At 38.4% G+C, this 13,951-nt stretch overlaps 1 protein-coding gene across 1 annotated transcript in view; it reads left to right on the forward strand.

Annotated features, from left to right (window-relative positions):
• Positions 1 to 13,951, forward strand: part of SUMF1 (sulfatase modifying factor 1) — a 90,989-nt gene that overhangs the window by 19,337 nt on the left and 57,701 nt on the right. The window contains exon 3 of the mRNA XM_055342572.1: positions 2,529 to 2,603. Within this exon, the coding sequence (XP_055198547.1) occupies positions 2,529 to 2,603 (75 nt within the window). The remainder of the gene's footprint in view (positions 1 to 2,528; positions 2,604 to 13,951) is intronic.

Raw genomic sequence — 13,951 nt, forward strand, 5'->3', positions numbered from 1 at the left:
AATGACATCTGGCTTTTTGCTACTCTTTGACTGAAATTTAGCATTTCCTTCAATTATGAGACAGATGATAAACCATAGTAAAAGTAGCAGTACCTATATGTTTGTCACCAATAGAAATCACAGACATTTTTGTCATGTATTGTTGTTGTTGTAGATATCTTGAAATATTGTTTGCATTCATCTCCACTTTAGAAATGATGATAATTATGAGACCTTCCACTAGATCTTCTTTAATATATTAATAAAGAATATGTATATATTACTGTAGCACAAACTTTATTAATATTTTGAGATAACTATTCTTCTTTGAAATCATACTGATTTTGTTTTATGCATTTAAATATTTCATTCTGAGAGGGTGGCCCCTAATATTCACCATACTGCCAGAAGGGTCAGGGCACAAAAGTATTAAGAACCCCTACTTTGGATAAATGTTTCATATTTTTATGATATCTTACAGTTTATTTTTTTCTGTCCCTCCACCTTCATTTTATATCATACTCCACTTACTGTGTTCAAGCCCATCTAGTCTTGTTTCTATTCCTTGAAAGCTCAGCACTTTTTTCCATCTTGAGGTCTCGGCTCATATTTTTCTTCCCCACTTAGAATTTCCTTCTTCCCATGCCTGATCCCCTTTTACCATGGCTGGTCCTTCTCATTCTTGAGTTATCTCAGCTAAATGTTTCCTTCTTGAGGAGACTTCCTCTGCCCATTCTATTAAAGAGAGGCTTTTCTTGATACTCTTTACAAGATCAAGTAAAGTTGTAATTATTTTCTTCCTTTCTTTCTCTGACTTGATTTTCGTCTGTGCCCCCACATGTAAGTGCTATGAAGATAGGGACTGTGCCTCTTTACTATTACCTTGTATCTCTATCACTTAGTTCATAGTCAGGCACAGAACAAGGGTGGGTGCCCAAACAGAATTATTTTTTTAAGATTTTATTTATTTGAGTGAGAGAGAGAGAATGCACAAGCCAGGGAGGAGACAGAGGGAAAAGCAGATTCCCCATGGAGCAGGGAGCCCACCCGATGCAGGGCTCAGTCCTAGGACTCTGGGATTGTGACCTGACCCGAAGGTAGACTCCCAACTGACTGAGCCACCCAGGTGCCCCTAAACAGAACACGTTTGATGCATGTTCATTGGATGAAGGGATGATTTAGGTGCTTAGGCACTTACCCACAAGGGAAAGAGGAAAAAGAGCAGGGGTGAAGAATAGATGACAGGTGCTGATCAGGGAAAGGAGATTGAGGTGTTTGTAAGGCCTAGCAGGCAGTTAATATCATCCACTGAGGAGAAGCCTGTCCTAGAGGTAGAGATGTGAGAGTCGTTTGACATGCATGCTGCTGATCATTAAAGCAATGAGATTGAAGGAGGTTGTTTAGCCGCAGGTCAGTGTATCTCAAAGTGTGATCTCTCTGGTCACTTATATAGAATCACCAGCTGAGCTATTTGCACATGCAGGGTCCTTGGCGTGACCCCAGACCTCTAGGATCAGAATCTCCAGGATCAAAACTCTAGTTTGATAAACTGGCCAGGTGATCTACACTGCACAAAGCCTGAGAGCCACGGGTGCAGAAAAAGAGCAGAGGGAGGGCAAGGACAGAGCACTGGGGAGCAGCAGTGTTCTAGGGGCTAGAAGGGAGAGCCCATGTAATTCAGAAGATGAGTAAGAAGAGTCAGAAAGAGGAGGGAACCTAGAAGAGCAGAATCATGGAGACCAAGAGATTAATATGGGCATTTGAAGAAAGAGGTCACGTGCAACAAATAAAACGAGGTAGATGAAGACTCGAGACAGTAATGTTAAATGAAAATAATCAAAGTACAGATTTCCATCTGATGCTTCACTTGGCCACTTGAGATTTATAAACATAGTTGACCCCTTAGTAGAACTGGAGTGTATCAGAGTATCAGCAAACAATGTCATTTAATTCTTTTAGCTGGATTGTAGGAGCAGAACAAAATACAAAGGTTGATTATGTAATCTGACATGTAAAGAATACTATTGTTTTCCAAGTCATTTGGAATGCTTGAGGAGATGTGTTTCCATCAACAGGAGCAATCACATTCTCCAAAGCTAATCTCCTCGAGTCTGCATTCTTATCAGCTAAATGAACCTGGAAAGACAGTGGTCTCTGTACGTGATTGATATTAACCTGTTTTAAGAGGAAGCCAGATGCTTTTAAGTCATTTCTGAATCCTCTGGGAAGTCAAAAGAAAAACTGAAGTTGAGGATGCCTGGTGGTTCAGTGGTTGTCTGCTTTTGTCTCAGGGCGTGATCCTGGGGTTCTGGGATCGAGTCCTGCATTGGGTTCCCCATGAGGAGCCTGCTTCTCCCTCTGCCTATGTCTCTGCCTCTCTCCTTATGTCTCTGTTGAATAAATAAATAAAATCTTTAGAAAAAAAAAAAGAAAAGTTGAAGTTCATTTGGACAAGAAGAATCACTTTTACAGTGCACACAAGGAAAATGGTACATGTGAAAAATGTTGCTACGACCTTTCTGGATTTTAATTTTCTTTTTTCCTTTTAGGCTGAGAAGTTTGGTGACTCCTTTGTTTTTGAAGGCATGTTGAGTGAACAAGTGAAGACTGATATCCAACAGGCAGTAAGTAATGTTTAAATAGGCTCTTAAATTTCTCTACTGTTTGTTAGAAAGGGTCTGGGTGAAAACTCCAAACTACAAATGCCACCCTCCTCAGCACCCTCACACTTAACTATTCCTGCACTAGATTTGCCCAGGAGAGCCAGGGCTCCGTATCTTGAGGAAAATAGCACATGTCCAGGACAGTATCTGAAGAAGTGTTGGGTCTGATTTAAGTTTCTGTCTTGTGCACCTGAGTGCCACATTTTGTTGCTGAGGAGGCCTCAGCTGGGCTATGGGCGTTTCTGGGTTTCTTTTACTTGTAGTCATTTCTAGAATGGAGGGTTAAATGTGAATATTTTTTTAACTTCTGTACTTCCAGCTTGATGTAAGTGGAGAGAGAGCTTCCTATGGAAACATTCATGAATTCCTACGATCAGAATGGTATTCATGAAAGGGACGTTTTGCTCTGGATATTCATAGGAAATTGCACCTTACCACCCAGGGTGCACCTGCTTTCATGGAGAGGATCCTGGGAATGTGAATTAGGTGTATTTTTCTCAGAAATCATGGCAACAGTGGACTGGGCTTCCATAAGCACCTGTGTGGTGAGTGGAACTTGGGATTTGTGTATGTTGGAATATTTGTTTACACCCATGTCTCATAAGGAGGCTGAAAACAGAAAAACAAGGAAAAGAGTGTAGGTAAGTTCAGAGGTTGAGGGTTCACAAAACAAAGAGAGTAGGAAATGCAGAAGAGGCAGGAGGTAGTGAGAGGAGAGAGGAAATGGGGTTAGCCTTCGTTGCAAGGGAGACAGATTAAGATACAGAGATTGAAGACAGAAATTCAACCCTAATCTTCTTTGTTACACAAGTTCCCTTTCAATTGCCTGAACTTGGTCTTTATGTGTTGGCGTCACTGTTCTTCTCCCTTGCGAGCAGCAGTGCCAAAAAATTTAAACCGTCCTGGCTCCCGTTTTCTTTCTTTTGAAATGAACATAGCAAAAGTGGTGGTAAAACCAGACTTGCTCTCAATTCATTTATCGGAGAATCAGGCCACTTTTTTGTATGTATTTTACGTAAATGTTTTTAAAGCATGACCGAGCTGGGTTTAAATTTCAGGTTATTTTGCTCATTACACGTTTTTAATTTATTTTATTATGTAATCTGATACACCTCTTATTTTTTTATTATTATTATTTTTTTTAAAGGGCTTTGAGGTCACGGTGGCCTAGTGTTGATGAGCCAGCAAGTCAGGATGTGGTGCCTTGTTTTAAGATATGGAGTTCAGATGAGGGAGGGCCTTTGTACTTATTTTTGTAATTTGCTCTTTTAGATTCGGGGCCTCTTGTCACTTGAGAACTTCCAAACACATTAGGCATAAAGGCAAAGGCAGATTATTGCTAGGCTCTGAAGGTGCCCTGTGAGTACCTAGCGAAGTGTGTGTGCTTGTAACTAGGATGATAACAAGCAGCTCTCATAGGATCCTAGTGTTGGTCTCTTGCTTAAATGCTCATAATGGAAAAGCAAACCTTTTAAGCATATTTAGAAAGGGCTGGAATGAATAAAATGAATCTGTTGATGATTTGAGAGCACTAAGTTTTTGCTTTTAGGCCTGACATACCCTCATGCACCATACCTTTTTTTTTTTTTTTTTTTAGGATTTTATTTATTGATTTGGGAGAGAGTGTGTGAACAAGGGGAGGGGCAGAGGGAGAGGGAGAAGCAAGCTCCCTGCTTAGCAGGAAGCACAACACAGGGCTCCACCCTAGGGAATCCCAGGACCCTGGGGTCATGACCTGAGCCAAAGGCAGATGCTTAACTGCTTCACTGACTGAGCCACCTAGGCACCCCTACCAGACCTTTTATTTGCCCAGTGTTTCCAGAAGCATAGGACATGGGATGGTCCAGGAGAAGATTTGAAGTGAAATAGGAGATGAGTTAAGGTGGTATATGGCAAAGCATAAGATAGTCCTGAATCACGGAGTGATCAAGATCCCTTTTCAGATCTCTTTCAGGACTTGTATAAGTCAAGACAGAAGTCTCATTTAGGGGCATAGCATGTCATTAACACTAAGCAACACTTGTTAGTCTCCTCTTAAACACACAAAATGGGCCTTGGAACCTTGCCTAGGCTACCGTAGCTAACTAGAATTTAGTAATATTGTTTACTTCCATGTAATTATTTTATGATACTGTTTATTTTCATGTAATTATTTTAAGTGTTTCATATGACTTTTAAATAAATGTATTTTAAATGTCATCATAAATGCTCTTTTTGTGATAGGTTATATCAGTGATATGAATTTTCCTTAAAAAAGAAACAAACACACAAAGCAAATGTTTAGGTTACTGAGTTATCCTAAGGTGAACATGCTTGTAACCATCACCTGAATCAGAGTTAGAACTTCTCTGCATGCTCTGGTAACCCCCCACCCCCCATGAGCCACAGCCTTATTACCCTTCTCTGTCCCTAAAGTTGCCATTATCCTACTTTTTTTCTTTTCTTTCTTTTTTTTTTTTTTTTAAAGATTTTATTTATTTATTCATGAGAGACACAGAGAGAAGCAGAGACATAGGCAGAGGGAGAAGCAGGCTCCCCGTGGGGAACCTGATGCAGAACTTTGTCCCGGAACCCCAGGATCATGCCCTGAGCTGAAGGCAGATGCTCAACCAACCACTTAGCCACCCAAGCACCCCTATCCTGCTTTTTAAAGTAAATGCTTCCCTGTACTTCTTTATAGTATTATCACCAGGTGTACATCCCATGGCTACCATAGTTTAATCCTATCCTTTAAAGGGTAAACTTGTGTCTTTCAGGAGTCTTAATTGTAGGTTTCCTTTCCTTTGCTCCATTCCCCTCCTCTGCCCCACCCTAGTTTTATCCCTTACAGTTTATCTCTGAAAGAATCCAGGGCGATTAACCTGTGGACATTCCCATGGTCTGAATGCTATTCGCACACTCATGGTGCAGCTCACCTGTTTTCCCTGTCCTCTGCATTTCCTGCAAACTGGAAATCGTCCACAGGCCTGATCAGACTCGCACTTGAACCCTATGGCAAGACCTCAGATAGTGGCATTGGCTGTGCACGTTGTTCTTGGGTTTTTGATGTTGTTATTCAGTTGTTCTGACTGGTTTTATGCACAGATTTGGAGAGATCTCAAAACTATGCTGTTGCTGCTGTCATCTTAGATTTTTTTTTTTAATATAAAGTTTTGAGACAAAACATTGAACTGACTTTTATGGTTTGCTTACAAAAATACCTGAAACTGTGTGAATTTAATGATTTAAAACAGAGCCCATGTGCATGCTGAAATCTACTTATTTGTGATTATTATTTGAATGCCCAATTTGGAACAAGTGTCTTAGAAAGTATAGCTATTAAATCCTATAAAAGATTAAGGCTAGTTTTTGTTGCTGTGTTGTTGTTTTGTTGTGTGGGTATTTTACTCAAAATAACCTTCTATTGTTGAAATAAAGGTAGTGTTTAAAATATTTAATATTTTAAAAGTATGCTTCCTTTTAATAATTATGTTATTAATATATCTCATAAATCTTTGACATGAGGGATGGCCATGAGTGGGGAGAAAACAGTTGCTCTTGGTGAGAGCCTGAGAAACAATGGTTATCTCTTGGTTTGTGGTTTGGCACTTTCTGAATTTGCTAACATTATAAGGAAATAAATTTTTGAATAGGTGTCCTTGATAAAGGAGGAGGGTAGGTTATTTTGAGTTCTTTTTAACCAAAAGCCGATTTCAGTGAGGAATCAGAATTACCAAGTCATCTTTTTTTTTTTTTTTTTTTTAAGTAAAGAACAATTTTGGACAGCCATATCCTGCCCAAGTAATGCTGGGTGGTGTGTTATTTGGTTGATGCTGGACCAGGACAAAAGGCAGGGAATAACACAGCCTGACTGTCTCTTGTATAATCACAACTGGTTGAAGACTAGGCGAGAAAGAGAGCCATTAGTAAGGATGTGATTCAGTTACCTAAATGTGCATGGGTTGTAGTGAGAAATGCCTTGGGGCCCAGCAAGATTCTGAGGTCATATGCCAAAAATAATTTTTAGAAAAGCTTTAGTAAGTTAAATAGTGTAAGCCAAGCCAGAAACTGTTCAGAAAGGCAAGTTCCAGTACATAGGAAAAGTAAATTAAAATAACTCAAAACATGTGCCTGATGGATAAATGGCTCAACCTCATTTTTGATGCTAGAAGTTTTACTTTTCTGGTAGTGTAACCACCATTCCCTTGGACAGCCTCAGTTCGCCTTTGACAATTTTCTTTTTTCACACGACCACCAAGACTTTTCTTTCTCAAACTGATTTTGGGGCTTGTTTATTCAGAAAAGCCATAAGGAAAAGATCACAGCTTTTAAGTGAGGGAGAACTGGTTTTAAACTTCAGCTCTGCTGTTAACCAGCTGGTTTTGAGAAAAGTCACTTAGCTTCCTTGCTACTTTTTTTTTTTTTTTGACTTCTCAAGTTTAATGCTTAGTTTTGAAATTTTTGGGCCCTCTTTTTTAAGCTGTTTGATCTATGGATTTCTTTCTAAATGATCCCTTTACTTCCACAAGTTTTGTAGTATATTTGGAATTGTTTATATCTAAATATTTTCTAATGTCCAACATCATATCTCTTAGTGATTCTGTTTTTGCTTTATATATTTTAAAGCTTTGCTGTTAAGCTTAGAAGTGTACGTGCATAAATGTAGAAATGTATCTTTCTTGTTGAATTTGGTCATATAAGGATTCTCTTTTTCTCTAATAAGTTTTATTTTCAAGTGTATTTTTTTGTTATCTACAGCGGTACACAGATACAGCGGTTTCTTTCTTTTGTTTTTGTCTAACATATACTTTTCCATCTTTTCATTTCCAATCTTTCTGTATCTTGATGTTTTTAGGTATATCTCTTGTTGATAGTATATAACTGTTTTTAGAAAGTCCATTCTGACAGTCTTTGTCTTTTAGTCAAGTTTTTTTATGTTTATATATAGTTTATTATGATTACTGATATATTTGACTTTATTTCTACCATTTTATTCTTTGCTCTATCTATTGCCTGCATTTTCTCTTCTTTTTTCTTCAATTTCTAGGATGTTTTTCGATTTCTTCCTTATTCTAACTTTACTTGTCTCCTTAGAAATTATATACTATATGTCTTTTCATTTACTAGTTAAGCTATTTTAATACTCACATTTGTTTATTTTTTTAAGATTATCTATTCATAAAAAAAGATTATTCATTTTTTTCATAAGAGACACATAGAGAGAGAAAGAGACATAGGCAGAGGGAGAAGCAGGCTCCCTGTGAGGAGCCCGATGTGGGACTTGATCCCAGGATCCCGGGATCACGATCTGAGCCGAAGGCAGACACTCAACCACTGAGCCACCCAGGTGCCCCTGATATTTACATTTAAAGTCTAAATTTTAGTTCCTTAATTTTTCTGCTGTATAATACTAGGACCTTGCGATTATCCCCATCCAACTTATGTATTACTGATACGCACTATTTCATTCTTATTTGTTCTCTTCTTCCAGTTCTTAGATATTATTAATACATTTCTATATAATCAATATTTGGTTACTGCTATCATTACTACTATCTGTGCCCTCTTTTCTGTATCTCAGACAGAATGTATCTTCTGACTACAGGGCATCCTTTGGTAGTAAATGTTCTTATTATCAATTGTTTGAAAATATCTCTAATTTTGTTTTATTGTTAAAATGTTTTCACTATGTAAAAACTTTAGGTTGGCGGTTTTGTTCTCTCCATACACTGAAGGGATGATTTCACTGTCTTGGCTTTTCTTGTTGCCATTCATTCATAGTCTGTTGCTATTCCTTTGTAGGTGATCTGACTCTGGCTGCTTTTTTTTTAAATTTAATTTAATTATTTGAGAGAGAGAGAGAGAGAGAGAGAGAGAGAGCGTGGGTGCACAGGTGGGGGGTGGGCAGAGGGAGAGGGAGAGAACCTCAAGCAGACTCCCTGTGGAGCTCTAGTCAGGCCCAATCCCATGACCTTGAAATCATGACCTGAGCTGAAATCAAGTTGGTTACCCAGCTGACTGAGCCACTCAGGCACCCCTGGCTCTGATTGCTTTTAAGATTATCTCCTGTCTTTGTTATACATTTGGACTATGGTATTTATAGGAATTGATTTCTTTCATTTATCTGGCTTGAGTATCGTTGGCCATCCTGGATCTGAGAACTGGCATTTTTAAAAACAAGTCCAGACTATTCTTAACATTACTGTTTTGAGTACTGCCTTTCCCTCATTCTTACTAACCTCTCTTGTGGACTCCATTTAGGCATTGGTCAGCTCTTGTCAGTCTTTCTTCCATGTCTCTTAAACCCACTTTTGAACAAATAGATATGTATTCCATTTATATGTTTAATTTTAATTTGTTGCTTTTGGGTTCTATCTTTGGTATTATTAGTAGTTGCTGTAGGGATTACCATGTTAACTTCTCATAGTCTATCAGAATTAACATTTTAACACTTCAAGTAAATATAAATGCCTTCTAACCACATATGTCCCTTTACCCCTATGCTATAGTTGTCATACATAGTACATCTGCATACATTGAAAAGACTCAAGATGGTGTTATAATTTGTCCTTGTGACATTCATGCATAAATATTTTTTCAATTTAAAGAAGAAAAATATTATATTTACCCAAACCATTTCTGTTGCTCTTTATTCCAGAAGTTTCCTGTTTTCCCCTGCTATCATTTCCTTTCAGCCTAAATAACTTCCTTTAGCATTTATTTGAGAACAAGTCTAATATCCATGAATTCTCTTAGTTTTTCCTCATCTGAGAATATCTTCACATCTCCTTCATTTCTGAAAGATATTTTCACTGGATACAGAGTTGGCACATCTTTTCTTGTATCACTTTGAAAATGTAGTTTTATTTTTTTCTGGCCATTTGGTTTCTGAAAACAGCCATTTGAATCACTGTTCTCTTATATGTATTGGTGTCATTATTTTCTGGCTTCTTTGAAGATTTAAAAAAGTCATTTTTTGTAGTTTGATTATAATTTGGACATTTGGACATTGTTTTCTTAGAGATTAGATTCTTCTATTTGTTGAAGTTCTTGTATCTGTGGATTTACGTCTTTCACCATATTGTGGGAATTTTCAGCCATTATACCATATTTTTTTTTCAGTGTTTATGTCTCCTGTTTTTTGGGACTCCAGTACATGAGTGTTAGATGTAATCCTGCAGGTTCCTGAGGCTTTATTAATTGTTTTAAAATGTTTTCTTTTTTTTCTTTCTGTTCTGCAGATCGTGTACTTTCTATTGACATGTCTTCATGTTCTCTTTTTCTGTCATTTTCATTCTGCTTTTGAGCCTATCCAGTGAGATTTAAAGATATTGTATTTTGCAATTCTAAAGTTTCTTTTTAAAATACATTTCTTATTTCTCTGCTGATAACTCCTATCTTTTTATTCATTTTTAGAATATTTACCTTTACTTCTTGGCTGATGGTTATTATAATAGCTGCTTTAAAATCTTTGCTAATTCCAACATCTTGGGGTTACACTGGTTCATTTTCTTTTCCCTTCAGTATCGAGTTTCAGGTCCTGTTATAATTCTCAGGAGAATGTTGACTTTAATTTTTTTTTAAGGCAATCAGTCTGGTAACCTGGTCAGATATAGACCACAGTTTTGTCTTGCCTACCGCTAGTGCTGATTTTGTATTTTTGTTCATTCCTTTTATTACAGCACAACACTGGTTATTTTTTTTTTCACAGTAACTAGCATTTTGCTTGTTTTAATCAATTTCTTGTAGGAGTAATAATGCCCACCAAGTAGAGTATTATAAAGACAAAATTAAATAATATACAAGAAACCACCTAATACAGGACTTAGCATGTAAAAAATCTTTTAGCAAATGTTATTATGCTGGTTTCTTCCAACGTACTATCTCTAATTGAAAATTGAGGTAAATTTGCTTTGCTTTACTATTGTCCATTTGTAAGATTTGATAATGCCATATATAACACTCTGCCAAATTGTAATATTTTGAAAGGATTTGCTGTTGTGGAATAAATCCTCTTAGATTGTCTCAGAGTCCTTGGCTGGAGGAATATCAGTGATATATCCTTTTTTTTTTTTTTTTTTTTTGGTGGGGGTGGTAAAATATACAAAAACATAAAATTTAACATTTTAACCATTTTAAAATGTACAGTTTACTAACATTGAATCCATTCTCAATGTTTTGCAGTCATCATCACTATACATTTCCAGAATTTGCTCACCATCCCAAACAGAAACTCTGTACCCAGGAGCAATAACTTCCCATTCTCCCTTCCTTCAGTCCCCTGGTAACCTTGATTGTACTTTGCATCTCTATAAGTTTCTTTATTCTAGGTGCCTCAGAGAAGTATCATTTTGTGTCTGGCTTACATCACTTAGCAAAATGTCTTCAGGGTTTGTTTATGTTACAGCATGTATCAGATTTCATTTTTTTGAGGCTGAATAATATTTCTTTGTTTCTCTAGACAACATTTGGTTTATCGATTCATCTGTTAATGGACATGTCTATTGTTTCCAGCTATTCACATCTAATAGCTGTTTTGGCTTTTGTGAATAATGCTGCCATGAACATTGGTGTGTAAGTGAGTCCCTGCTTTCAATTCTTTTGAGTCTGTACAGGGACATATTGTTTGAGTTGTTTGGATTCATGCTTCCTTGATTATCTGCCATTATCCCTGGGGGGTGGGGGGTGTTCTTTGATTTTTCTAGTGATGCAAAGGAGTCTACCTCTGTCTCTCTGTTTGAAAGTTCGCCAGCCATGCAGGGCGGAGTCCAAAAAAAAATGTAATCTGTTTAGCAAACAATCAAAAATGTCCTACTGTCTTCTAGATACTGTGCTATTCCTGAGAATACAGAGATGAAAAATGGCCCTCCCCTCTGCCCTTTAGATGCTCAGAGTTTAAGAAACGCTCTTCTGTTACCCTACATTCCAGATTTAGATTGTTCCATTTATTTGTTCTTGTGGTTTCTTGTGTTTTCCCTTTATGTCATTTATGCCACTTATAATTATTTGTGTAGGTATTTTCTTTTTTTGAGATTTTATTTATTTACTCAGAGAGAGACACAGAGAGAGGGGCAGAGACACAGACAGAAAGAGAAGCAGGCTCCATGCAGGGAGCCTAATGTAGGACTTGATCCTGGGACTCCAGGATCACACCCTGGGCTGAAGGCAGACACTCAACTACTGAGCCACCCAGGCATCCCTGTGAAGATATTTGTTGAATGCCTTTCCCTTTCCCAGATATATTCAATATGATGGTGGGAGAGAATGCACTCTACCACTGTATCCTTAGCATAGTAATTGTCACTTAATAAATATTTGCCCAAAAAAGGGGAAAATGCCATTTGGGTATCATCTTTTGGAGAATTTAGTTTTTGAATGCTGCATGGCTCAGACCTGGTATGACCTGTCTTATGTTGGAAAGTTGCTTTTCCTTGGCAAGAGAACACTGGCTTAGTCTATCAGGGTAACTGAGTTATTTGGGATGGGGGGCCAGGGCTGGCTGATTGGATGAGAACATAGTCACACAACTGTATTTTGTGTCTGTTTTTGAAAAGAGTAGTTGTTTGTCTGATTGAGGAGTTGGTGTGTGGTGTAGGCTCAGGAAGCAAAGCCCGATAACCCTGGAAGTTGAGAACCCAATATAATAGGATAACAGGGTCTAGTTTTTCCCAGACTGCTCCAAAGCAAGACACTTGATCAGAATGAGCATGAATGAGGCATGCTGGGATTCCAGAGGCTCAGATTTGAAATGTCTCTTTAAGGAGTCCTTAAATTTCTTGTCAAGTCATAGGTCTTTTGAGATCTGACTTGGATAAAGAAGTAATGTCTGATATCCAATGCCTCCAAAATGTTGATGTTTGCGTTGTAAACCTCTAATGTGAGACAAAGATTGACTATAGAGTACAGAGTCATACTCAGGAGATATCCAGCTTTAAGAAGAACTTATGCAAAAATGAAGATTTAGAATTGATGGAGCTTTCAAAATCATCTGGTAAAAAAAACCTTCCTCTTATAGATGAGGCAACCATGGTCCAGGAGAGGAAATGGCTTGCCTCAATTCTAGGTAATGTGGAGAGCAGCACCGACCTGTTGGTACCTGAGAACCAGCATAGGATCTTTCCCACTGGGTAAAAGTCATAAGCTAGGAGCTGAGTCTCTCTCTTTTCAAAAGGATATCCCACTGAAAGTCTCTATCTGAAATTGGTATTTATCCAGACGATGGTCACCCAAAGTGGGGAGGGGTTTGGAAAACATGGAAACTTCAGAAACAGGTGAATTTATTCATTAAACAAATATTTATCTTGTATGTGCTATGGGCCAGGCAGTGTTCTAAGTGCTGTGGATACAGCAGGGAACCAGGTATAAATCCTCACTCTCCTGGAGGTTATAACATTATGACTCTAAACAAGTGAACTTCTAACTGACTAAGCTTGTGAATAAAATAAAACAGAGTAACAGGATAGAAAGTGACTGCAGTGTAGTGTGGTTGGGTTCTTTTGGCTCTTTTATTTGTGGGGTCTAGGATGGCTTCTCTGACACTTGAGCTGAAACCTGGATGAGGAGTAGGAACCAGCATGACCAGTAATGAAGGAGTGATGAACAAAGGGGATTGTGATGTAGGGTGACAGGTTGGAAAAGTAGGCAGCAGGTGTATTACATAAGGCTTGTAGCCTCAGAGGTGTTTGGGTTTCTTCTTAAGTGCAGTGAGAAGTCATTGGACCTAGTTAACATTTTATTTTTTTTAAAAGATTTTAGTTATTTATTTGGGAGGGAGAGTGAGCACATAAGTAGGGGGGAAGGGCAGAGGGATAGGGAGAAGTAGACTCCCTGCTAAGCAAAGAGCCTGATGTGGGACTTGATCCTAGGACCCTGGGATCATGACCCAAGCCGAAGGCAATTGCTTGTAACTAACTGAGCCTCCCAGATGCCCCCCTAGTTAACATTTTAAGGGGCTACTCTTGTTTCTGTGTGGGTTTTGTCATAGTTGGTGAAACTTGTTTGAGTCATGGAGCAGGGTGGTAGGAGTAGAGATGCTAAAAGTGGTCTGATATTTGGAAGGACTTTTGATCCCATAAGGGGAAAAAGAGAAGAGGGACTCAAGTATGACTACTAGGTTTTGGGCTTGAGCAACTGGGGAGGTGGTGATTCCCTTTGAGATGGTAGAAGCTTGGGACACCTGGGTGGCTCAGCGGTTGAATGCCTGCCTTTGGCCCAGGGCATGATACTGGAGTCCTGGGATCAAGTCTCACATCGGGCTCCCTGCACAGAGCCTGTGTCTCTCTTTGCCTATGTCTCTGCCTCTCTCTCTGTGTCTCTCATGAATAAATAAA

This window comes from Nyctereutes procyonoides, unplaced genomic scaffold (genome assembly GCF_905146905.1).
Source record: "Nyctereutes procyonoides isolate TBG_1078 unplaced genomic scaffold, NYPRO_anot_genome, whole genome shotgun sequence".
Lineage (NCBI taxonomy): Eukaryota > Metazoa > Chordata > Mammalia > Carnivora > Canidae > Nyctereutes > Nyctereutes procyonoides.